This window comes from Carcharhinus amblyrhynchos, chromosome 13, assembly GCF_965287045.1.
Source record: "Carcharhinus amblyrhynchos chromosome 13, sCarAmb.v2.hapA, whole genome shotgun sequence".
In the NCBI taxonomy this organism is placed as follows: domain Eukaryota; kingdom Metazoa; phylum Chordata; class Chondrichthyes; order Carcharhiniformes; family Carcharhinidae; genus Carcharhinus; species Carcharhinus amblyrhynchos.
The window spans coordinates 34,076,664-34,088,012 of record NC_137336.1 but is presented as its reverse complement, the minus strand read 5'-3'; the positions used below and the strand labels follow the sequence as shown (position 1 = coordinate 34,088,012).

The following is an 11,349-nucleotide window of genomic DNA, read 5'->3' as shown; positions in this document are numbered from 1 at the left end:
AACATTTGATGTTGTCACTTTATAAAACACGTTAAGTGTGCTTGGAACAGTTATCCACTCAGGAAATCCAAAAGGGAACACTGTATTAAAGTTGAAATTCAGATAGAGGTTGAAAACAGCAATATTTTATTTCAGATCAGCTCAAACAAGATTCTCTATCTTCTTGGAAGAAACACTTTATCTTGTTCCAATGGTGACCTGCCACACTCTGATGAGGTTATCAGTGTAGCCAGCAAACAACGTCTGTGGAGCAAACATAAGAGATCATTTAATTCTACTAATATGGTTGTTTATCTTTCAAATTGCTATCTAATTAAGTGGCCTTCAAGCCAGCCACCACTGGGATTCTAGATTTGCACCCTGGTAGCTAAAACATGCCATAGAGGCAAAAATCACTCAAGATCCTGCTATTAACTATATGTATAGCTGTATAACTATGTAAGGTACATGGACATACAACAACCACATACATTTTGCAATTGTCACTACTGAAATTATAGTCTAGCATCCCTCATATTTGCAGGACTTGTAATCACCCCCATAAGGGTCAGGTGTTCTTGTGAATAGAAATAATCATCGGGATATGGTCAAAGTTGAAGTAACATTTCAATTGAAAATACCTGTCCATCTGCAGACCAAGCCAGACATGTACACTGTGGAGGTTCTGCTTTGCTGCTGGTGCTAATCACTTCCTGGCGTAGCTCATCCACTATAATTTTACCTTCCAGGTCCTGTAAGCAATTCAAATGCAAAAATATTGAATTCACTGCTAAACACAATAATACAAAATGATTAAATGAAACATATGCACATTAGGAAGTTTCCATTTAAAAACTCAGGAGGTAGAAGACTAACATAGAACAGCCATGTACATTTCACAATTGCCATTACTGAAAATTATAGTCCAGTATCCCTCATATTTGCAGGACCTGTAATCACCCCCATAAGGGTCAGGTGTTTTTGTGAATAGAAATAATCATCAGGATACTGGTCAAATTTGAAGTAATATTTCAATTGAAAATACCTGTCCATTCTGGTCTGTATAAGGTGGTTTTAAGCAAATACAAACTGAATTTAGCAACATTATAAGCATCCTTCAAAAAAAAACTGACACTCAACTACCCAATGTGCAAGCAACCAATGGGCAGTTACAAAAATAAGGCAGTGTTTCATCACCCTGTTCTTCCGGACAAAAGAGGTACTGGAAAATAATTAAAATACACTGCTACACTAAGGAGTGGCTTTGCTGCTGGCTAGCCCCCAATGTCAAACAGCATTTCAATTCATTTTTGTCTGTGCAAAAAAAGGGCAACTATAGATAGACGGTATCCAAAAATAAGGCACCAAGTATACAGTCTGGATATTTGGAAGGGGCCATGAACAGAAGAAACTAGTCAGTAAAAGAGAACACAGCCATATACAGCTCATGGTTCACTGGCTGGACAAATCAGAGTTAATATTGAAAACATGGCTTTTCATCCGAATTTCCCTCATACTGTTAAAACGTCATGGGGGCAATCTTCCCAGCCCGCTGCTGGAAGACTTGAGCGGAGACTGTTCAGCAGGCTCCCCTGCTGGGTGCCATGGTCTCCATGCATCTCTGGTAGCCGGATGTCCGGCACCATTCGCTCAGCACCAGAAATTTAAATCAGCACAACTATACAATACAAAAGTAATTAGCTGGCCCAGGACTGAAATCTCCTGGCCCACTAGCTGCCCCCACAGAAGTGGTTCACTGCAACAGCATTCAGTACAACTCCCCACTTGCATGAGCTGGTGACCTGACCCTGCTGGCATGAAGGAATAAAAGACCCTCAGAGGGTCAGGTGCCAGCTTGGGTCCTCTGCCAGTGCCCAAAAGGCAAAGTGTCAAGGCCCAGGGGCATCTTGGCATTGCCAGTGTCAATGGGGCTATCAGTGGGGATGGGTGATTCCACTGCCACTCTGCATTTGGCAACCTTGGCACGTGCAGTGGTCTGCTTAGGGCTGTGATGTCAGCATCTCTAGCGGGAATAGGCCCCATTCATCGAATTTTGGACTGATGTACGTTAGTACACTCTGCAAATGCAGTGTGGGGAAAGACTCATTTTGAAAGTCCCGCTGAAAAAAAAGCGTTACTTACTCCAATTTTTTAATCAAATTTGACACCAGGACGGCAGTGGCTAGCACTGCTGCCTCAGCTCTCGGGACCCAGGTTCAATTCCTGGCTTGGGTCACACGGTGCGGAGTTTGCACATTCTCCCACAGTGTAAAGATGTGCAGGTTAGGTAGATTGGCCATGCTAAATTGCCCCTTAGTATCAGGGAGACTAGCTAGGGTAAATACGTGGGATTACAGGGATAGGGCCTGGATGAGATTGTGCTCGTTGCAGACTCAATGGCCAAAACGGAGTCCTTCTGCACTGTAGGATTCTATGATAATTTAGTTTTTTTTGGGAGAATCACCCCCCCCCCCGCCATACATCAAGATTTTTTCTAATACCAGTGAAACATAAAATCTCTGCAACAGAAGTGCTTCAACTTCCACTATTTTGGAAGAAAGCCACACCTCAATCCAAAATCACCAACTGTACTTACCCAGATCTTAATGCTTGGACCAGTGGCAGCACAAAGCCAATACCTATTGGGGCTAAAGCACAAGGCATTGATGATGTCACCACCATCCAAGGTGTACAGATGTTTGCCTTCATTGAGGTCCCACAACATGGCCTGACCATCCTAAACGGAAGAATAAAAAAATCTTATATTGGGCAAAGTTTGACAGAATTCAAAGCTTCTGGAAAACCATTAAACGCGAGTTTTTACTTTGGCTTCGGTTTTATAATATTTCACATTTGAAACTAAAAACCAAGAGCAGCCTGAAAATATTGTAGTAATAGTAGAATACAAATGACAAATCAGATTTCATGTACATACATTTACTCAACAGTTAAATGCTGTTGATAATGTCTATTTCAAGGGTTGTTAGCCATCTAATCCATCAAATGAAAAACACCTATTTTCCTGGTTAATAGTAATCACGTAAAGCTATGGAGATCTATAGTAATTACATAAAGCTACGGTGATCTACCTTGCCTCCAGAAGCACACAGGGATCCATCAGGAGAAACAGTAACTGTGTTCAGATAGCCAGGGTGCCCAATGTGATTTGTTTTCAGTTTGCAGTTGGCCAAGTTCCAAACCTGGATTAGTGATGAATACACATTTAAACATTAAACACTTCGAAGATTCCAAATTTTAGACTATTACATCCCAATTTAAAAACAAACCAAGATCTCAATTCAGATACTGCCAAAGAAAGCTCCAAATCTCAGTCCTGGCAAAGTCTACATCCAACCATTAACCCAACTTAACAGCAGTTGAAATTTATTTCCAGCATTTTTTGCTCCCACAAGCCCACCTATTAATTGTAATCAACATCTGCCCCACTCTTACCTTGACTAGTTTATCCCAGCCACAGGAGACGATGATGGGGTTGCTGCTATTTGGTGAGAAGCGAACACAAGAAACCCACTCACTGTGGCATTCATCCTACAAAAACACATGAGAAAAATGGAGCAAGATTAACAAAGGTAAGTTAATAAAACAATTCAGATTCCCCATTCTCACTTCCTACATTTGACAGTTCTTGCTGCCACCCACCTGAGAAACCATGGTCAGTAATAATTTAAGAGTAGGCCGTTCAGCCTCAAGAGTGCCTTGCCATTCAATAAAATGGCTGACCAGTTCACTGTCACAACTCTACTTTTCTGCCAGACCCTCAACTAAAGTACAGACCAAACATTTACCCAACTCAGTCTTCATGCAATGACTCAGCCTCCACCTTAGGGCACAGAATTGCAAACAACAACAATGCACAGAGAAGAAATTCATCTGTTTTAAATGGGAGACACCTCATTCTGAAACTGTTCCTTTGCTCTAGCTTTCCCCATGAAGGAAATCATCCTCAATCCCACTCAGTATGTTTCCAGAAGACCACCCTTTATCATCCAAAGTAAGGTCTGATCTTTCCTCACATGGTATCAGAACAGGAATCAACCTAGACCAATGTTTTACCCTTCCAAGCAGGAGTGTCAAATATCATGGATAGGATACCCTCCAGACTTCCACTGCCCTAACCTAGACACACATCTGACTGAGTGGGAAACAAACAATTCCCATCCTTCATCTTGGGAAGGATGAAGGGGTGAGTACTCAAGACTGGGGTCACCCTCCCATCATGGATCTATCCCACCCCACCCAGCAAGACCACCCACCTGGTGAGCATTGGGACATCCCTTATCCTCCGAGTACTTACCAGAGCTATGGTCCTGAGGCTTGTGCCTTGGTCACAGAACCATGGTACCTATTCGAGCTGCTGCCATGCCAGGATGGGCTGGAGAGCTATTGGCCAATCTGATTGCCTGACAACTCCCCAAGGCAGGATTTCTGTCAAAATGAGGACAGAAGGCTTGCCTGTTGCCAATCAATGTTCATTTGAACGTTGAATGACAACAGGCATGGCAGTATCAATAGAGATGCATTCCCTACCAACTCTTTAGATTTCAGGCCCTAGTGAACCTTCCCAGAACTGCTTCCAATGCAAGTGTCCTTTCCCCAATTAAAGGGGCCAAAACTGTACATACTAGTCCAGGTACAGCCTTATCAACACCCTCTTCAGTTATAGTAACACTTCAAATATTCATTTTACATTCCCTTCATCCAAATCATTAACAGTGTGGCACTTGACTAGCTATTTAAATTCTTTCATGGAATGTGGGTGTCACTGGCTGGGCCAGCATTTATTACCCATCCCTAATTGTCCTTGAACTGGCTCACTAAGCCATTTAAGAGTCAACCACTACGGATCTGGAGTCATATGTAGACCAGGCAAAAATAGCCAATTTCTTTCTCTAAAGGACATGTTACGCTCCCTTCCACATTGTCTCCCCCCCCCCCCCACCAACTAGCCATGCCTGTTTTTTTATTTAATTATCAGGCTAAAAAGAGATTGGACAACTTGACATCATGTAAACATAGCATCTAGGATAAATTAATAGATGTGGTGCATAATTTTGACTCAAAAATGAAACCCCAATATTATTTGCAGCACTATTTATATTTGTGGGCAAAACATGATTGTGCCAATAAATGGTGAATTCAATTTGTTGCACCTCACAGAAAGTCTCCAGACACCAAGGATAAAATAATTGTACCAATGTGTGCTTTCAATTGAGATGGACAAAATAAGTTTGAAAATTTCAGACCCACCATTATACACCTTGATTAACTAATTTCTCACCACAAAACTAGGAATGTATTTAAATACATGGAAACCACAATGTAAAAGATTGGGAGGTGATGGCCGAGTGGTATTATCACTAACCTATTAATCCAGAAACTCAGCTAATGCTCTGGGGATCCAGGTTCAAATCCTGCTGTAGCAGATGGTGGAATTTGAATTCAATTTTAGTTCTATGAGGATGTGTCTAGGGCGGTGGATAGAGGAGAGCCGGTGGATGTGGTCTTTCTTGATTTTCAGAAGGCGTTTGACAAGGTACCTCACAAGAGGTTATTGCAGAAGGTAAGGGGGCATGGAGTTGGGGGTAGGGTGTTAGCGTGGATAGAGGACTGGCTGTCAAATAGGAGGCAGAGAGTGGGGGTCAATGGGTGCTATTTGGATTGGTGACTAGTGGAGTGCCCCAGGGGTTGGTGCTGGGGCCTCAGCTATTTACCATTTATATAGATGATCTGGAGGAGGGAACCGAGTGTATGGTGTCGAAATTTGCTGATGACACCAAGATTGGTAGAACGGCTAATTGCGTGGAGGGTGTGGAGAGCCTGCAGAAGGATCTAGATAGGCTGGGCGAATGGGCCAGGAAATGGCAAATGGAATTTAATGTTGGCAAGTGCGAGATGCTCCACTTTGGTAGGAAGGACTATTACTTACGGGGCGAAAAACTGCAGCAGGCGACGGTGCAGAGGGACCTTGGGGTCCTTGTGCGTGAGTCACAAAAACCCAGCCTGCAGGTGCAGCAGGTGGTCAGGAAGGCGAATGGGATGCTGGCCTTCATGGCGAGGGGGATTGAATATAAAAGTAGGGAGGTCTTGCTGCAGCTGTACAGGGCACTGGTGAGGCCGCAGCTGGAGTACTGTGTGCAGTTTTGGTCGCCGCACTTACACAAGGATATTTTGGCCTTGGAGGGAGTGCAGAGGAGGTTTACTAGGCTGATGCCGGAGTTGAAGGGGTTGAGCTATGAGGAGACGCTGAATAAGCTAGGCTTGTACTCGTTAGAGTTTAGAAGAATGAGGGGAGATCTCATTGAGACATATAAGATGATGAATGGGATGGATAGGATAGAGGTGGAGAGACTCTTCCCGCTCAGAAAGGACAGTAGGACTAGGGGGCACAGCCTCAAGATAAAGGGGAGGCGGTTTAGAACAGAGTTGAGGAGGAACTTCTTCAGTCAAAGGGTGGTGAATCTCTGGAATTCTCTGCCCGTTGAAGTGGTGGAGGCTGCCTCGCTAAATATTCTTAAGACGCGGGTTGATGGGTTTTTGATTAGCAAGGGGATTAAGGGTTATGGGGAGAGGGCAGGAAAGTGGAACTGAGCCACGACAGATCAGCCATGATCTTATTGAATGGCGGGGCAGACTCGAAGGGCTAGGTGGCCTACTCCTGCTCCTATTTCTTATGTTCTTATGTAAAAGATAATGCAACCTAAATGTAAACTTTAAATTTATAAAAAGACTTCTTTAGAGTGGGATTATTAGCCATTTCAGATTTCACAGCTGAATTATCAAATTGTGGTGATAAACTGAAATAATCACGTTCGTACACAATACAGTAGCTATGCTGGGAAAGTTACCTGGATTGTGTATTTGCAAACTCCCAGGGTGTTCCACAATTTGACAGTCTTGTCACGGGAACCAGACACAATTTGGCGATTATCTGCTGAAAAGGCAACACTCAGTACATCCTTGGTGTGACCCACAAATCGACGGGTAGTTGAACCTCTAAAAGAGTAAGGATAGTTGGCCTCAAATTAATTCAATCCAAGGTATCAAAAACATTCACTAATGTTCAACTACCCCATTAACGTCTTTGGACCAACATCATATTACTAACATTTCAAGTGCATCCAGAACAGACCCACTTTTACTTACAGATGTTATCTTAAAAGATTGTATCCTTACGTTGTCAAATCCCAAAGTCTGAGTGTTCCATCCCAGGAGCCAGAAAGGGCAAACTGACCATCCGAAGAAATGACTACATCACTAATAAAGTGAGAATGGCCACAAAGGGAACGTTGAGGGACACCATAGCTGGTCTCATCCCGAGTTAGCTTCCACATAATGATCGTTTTATCTGAAAACAGAAATAAAGTCTTTCAAACACAGCATTGTGATTAACTCAAGTTGCAGTTTAAGTTATTTTCCAGCTATGACATCAACTAACATAATACATTAGACATTACATTATTCAGTAACATGTCCCATTTTCAAAAAGCTAACTTATAATAGAGACAAATATGGCAGCCGCCAACACTGTTTGATATTCATTTCTCTGAATTGCCTTGGGGATTTTGCTACATTAAAAAGGGTATAGAAATACAACTTACAAATTTGTCAGGTTAGAATCATAGAATCCCTACAGTGCAGAAGGAGGCTATTTGGCCCATTGAGTCTGCACCAACCACAATTCCACCCAAGCCCTATCCCCATGTATTTACCCTAGCTAGTTCCCCTGACAATAAACGGCAAACCTAGTTTGCCCTTGCCCCTTAGTGTAAGGGGGACCAACTAGGGTAAATACATGAGGCTATGGGAATAGGAACTGGGTGGGATTATGATCAGTGCAGACTTGATAGACCAAATGGCCTCCTTCTGCACTGTAGGATTCTATGAAAAGCAAACACTGGATGCTGAAAATCAAATAAAAGAGAATGCTGGAAGTACTTAACAGATCCGGCTGCATCTATGCAGAGAATAACAAGTTCAACCCCTCAGATCAGTGACCTTTCACTAGTACTTTCTAATAGGAGTATATCAGTACTTTCTAACATGAAAGAGTAAGCAACCCTGCATGCCCTGATTAAGTAACCATGCTTGCCGATCCAGGGAATAGGACTGACAAACGATCTGAAAGGAGAACGTTAACTGATCGCTCTCACCACAGATTCTACCGGACTGCTTCCGATTTCCAATTGCAGTTTTTTGGCACTATAGTTTCCTTTTTTTTAAAGCACAAAGACACGGTCGCGCTTTAAATTAGCTACCTCGTGTACTAAAACTGTGACTGTAGTTGCAAAATGAATTCGATGCATTTGCTTTAAAGCGCTTTGGGACATTGAAGTGTTGCGAGCGTTACTAATTAATCCCCAGTTACTTAACTATTTAACAAATGCATTTCCAGTTTTGATTACTCTGATGTATACACAACTCCCGTCTTTACACTTAACAACTGTGAATTGTTGCAATTTGCTGACAGGGAGGCCAGGCCTCTCCCTCACCCAACTCGTAATGGGCGGGTAAGAGTCTAAGTGTGTACGTGTAACCCGCAATAACCCTGACCGCCTGCAGCCACGAACGACTCGGAAATTCAAACAAAATGCGACTGATAAAGACAGAGGGGTCAACAGTAGTAAGACGCCTGGCCGGGAAAAGGGTGCCCACGTCGGCCAGCAGGGCGGTCAGGGTGGATCCCCTCCCTCTGCCCCAGGGCCCAGCGGCCGGTACCTCGGGAGGCGGACAGAATCATGTCGGGAAACTGCGGAGTTGTGGCGATTTGGGTGACCCAGCCATTGTGGCCTTTCAGGGTCCCGCGAAGGGTCATCTGCTCCGTCATTGTGAATGGAGGTGCAGCGTCCTGAGGTCGGATGGAGCTGGATTGCGGCGGAAGGACTCAGCCTCAGCTCAGCTAGCTTCTCCCAGGCCGCAGAGAAAGAGGAAGCGCGCCCGCCACGCCCGGATATGACGTACGGGGCGCGGGGGCCGCTGGATGATGTTCCGAGATGGCGCCGTCGCCATGGTGACCGCCTCAGTGCTGATGGTCGGTGTAGGACGGAGCAGCAGATCATTTCCAAATACCATTTACTATATGTATGCATATTGTAAGATGGAGCAACAGATCATCTCTAAAGAACCTTTACTATATATGTACATATTGTAGGATGGAGCAGCCGATTATTTCTAAACACCAGTGACTGTGTATGTGTGCATATTGTAGGCTGGAACAACATATAATTTCAAATGCCAAACAATAGTAAGATGCCTATTCCTGAGTCCCTGGCTAGCAGAGGAGTTGAAACGTTCATCGATGATGGCATCCTTCTCTCACACCCCGTCTTCTTTTCATCTCGCACCCACTTCTGATTTACAGATGATTAATAATATAAACATGCACTCCTCCTCCCACAACACAACCTTATCTTTTGCCTTTGACACCCAAGAAGTGCAACCTGACTAGCTAATGGAGGTACTGCAAGAAGACTGATGATTACATATCACCAGAAAATCTGCAATTAATGTGGAGCATTGTGGCTAAGAGGACACTAATAATCAGCATCAGAGATAAGTGTGAGACAATTGATGATTGAGGAATTAAAGTTGCGGCTACTGACATCATATGTCTTCAAAGACAGCCCAGTCAGAAAGGGGCTGTCTAAATGCCTCCTTCATCTTCCTCATGCTCCTGTTAGGCAAATTTGAAATCCTAGTGAAACTGCATGCATGCTCTGCTTACTTGACTCTGAAAAGAAAGAAATTGAGTTGAGGGCCTCAGTGGCCTCCTTACACAGCAGTGGATGACAAACTGTGAAATAAGTCCATTGCCATTTTCAGCTTTTGCCTTTGGCAATGTAGTCCATGCTTTTCTCTGAGGTTGCACTTCTGGTTGCCACAGGTGCCAGATTTCAGTGAGGACATTGTGAATGAAGCAGAGAAAAACATGTTTGTTGCTGAGGGGCAGATCAAAAAATGCCTTCTTAAACACTCTGGGTGGATTTGGCCTCCTGCTGAGAGTCTTCACCTCTTCTTCCAGTGGCTTGTCCTGCTATGCATGCTATCTATTTATTCTCCATTCTGTATACCAAGGTAAAGACTACTAATGCACCAATGCGTGAGAGCAACTGGTTTGTGCTGAAGCCTTGAAGTCAGTAAAATCTCTTTCAGAACCACCACACCACTCCATGTTGACTTTTTAAACTTGAAACAACAATACAAAGCACCAAACATTTGTAGAATTTAAGTAATAGCCAGCAACTAACCTGGAAGCAGTTGATGATCCTTCTAAATGGCACTGGTAGGAGATTCTACCTATGATGAATGCGTGTTCAGCTGTGTGAGCTTAAGAAAGTGTTAGCTGGAGCATGACGCTCCATAATGCCTCAGCTGATGTGAAATCAGCATTGTACATCGGTAGATGTCATGATCTGCCTGCTCTGGAGAACCTCTGGCAGACATTCATTGCAAATGTTCACTTCCTCATCAATTTGTCTCTTTTTAATGTTTTGCTGATTATTTTGCTATCCTTGGTACTAATCACATTTCCCAAAGAATATCCACCATAATTCTTAACAAATAACGTTAAATATTTTGGCTCACTATTTGAAAAATTGAGGTTGCACAGCAGTCCAAGCATACACCATATGAAAAAAGTTTAAGTGAGTTTGCAATTTCAATTTCTGGAACTAGAAACATTTCACTTAATTGAGTTATGCCTTAATACATGCCATCTTAAATATTAATAGATGGCTGAAATACTTGGAGAAAGTATAGAACCATAACATGGTTATATCACAGAAGAAGGCCATTTGGCCTGTCACGTCTACTGGCTCTTTGCTAGTGCAATTCAGCAAGTCTCATACTGCAACATTTTCCTACTAGCCTGCAATGTTTTTCTATTCAGTTAATAATTAAATTCTCTTTTAACTTCCATGATCGAATCTGCCTCCAGCACATTCAGACAATGCATTTCAGATCCTAAAATGAAAAACAGTTTTTCCTCATGCTGCCTTTGATTCTTTTGCCACTCACCATAAATTGGTGTCCTCTTGTTCTCAACCAGTAGGAATAGTTTCTCCTTATCTACCATGTCCAATAAGAACAGTTTCTCCCTGTTTGCTCTGTCCAGATCCCTCATGACTTTGAATACATCTATTATAAGGGGAGCAGGCAAAGCTTCTCCAATATATCCAAGTTTTTTCTCCATGAATCTATTCTCAGAAATCTTTTCTGCAGCTTCTCTGTTGTCTGAGATCCTTCCTAAAGTAAGCATTGGACACCATACTCCAGATGAGGTCAAACAAATGTTTTATAAAAGCTCATAATAATCTCCTTGCTTTACACTGTATATCTTTATTTTTAAACCCA

General features: G+C 42.9%; 1 protein-coding gene across 1 annotated transcript; it reads right to left on the bottom strand.

Annotated features, from left to right (window-relative positions):
- Nucleotides 1-105: 105 nt before the first annotated feature.
- On the bottom strand, nucleotides 106-8,935 carry rack1 (receptor for activated C kinase 1). The gene is made up of 8 exons (XM_080201506.1): nucleotides 8,716-8,935; nucleotides 7,174-7,345; nucleotides 6,846-6,993; nucleotides 3,433-3,528; nucleotides 3,069-3,179; nucleotides 2,576-2,716; nucleotides 621-731; nucleotides 106-243 (listed from the first exon to the last, which is right to left on the bottom strand). Exons 1-8 carry the CDS (start codon nucleotides 8,822-8,824, stop codon nucleotides 178-180), a joined length of 954 nt encoding a protein of 317 aa, XP_080057632.1. The 5' UTR covers nucleotides 8,825-8,935; the 3' UTR covers nucleotides 106-177.
- Nucleotides 8,936-11,349: the final 2,414 nt, after the last annotated feature.

Excerpts from the sequence above, each read along its gene's own strand:
- rack1 (XM_080201506.1), bottom strand. The coding sequence starts at position 8,824 with ATGACGGAGCAGATGACCCTTCGCGGGACCCTGAAAGGCCACAATGGC. Across the intron at positions 7,346-8,715 it reads GATTCTGTCCGCCTCCCGAG|ATAAAACGATCATTATGTGG; the intron begins GTACCGGCCGCT and ends TTCTGTTTTCAG. Across the intron at positions 3,529-6,845 it reads TTTGCAAATACACAATCCAG|GATGAATGCCACAGTGAGTG; the intron begins GTAACTTTCCCA and ends GTGTTTTTGTAG.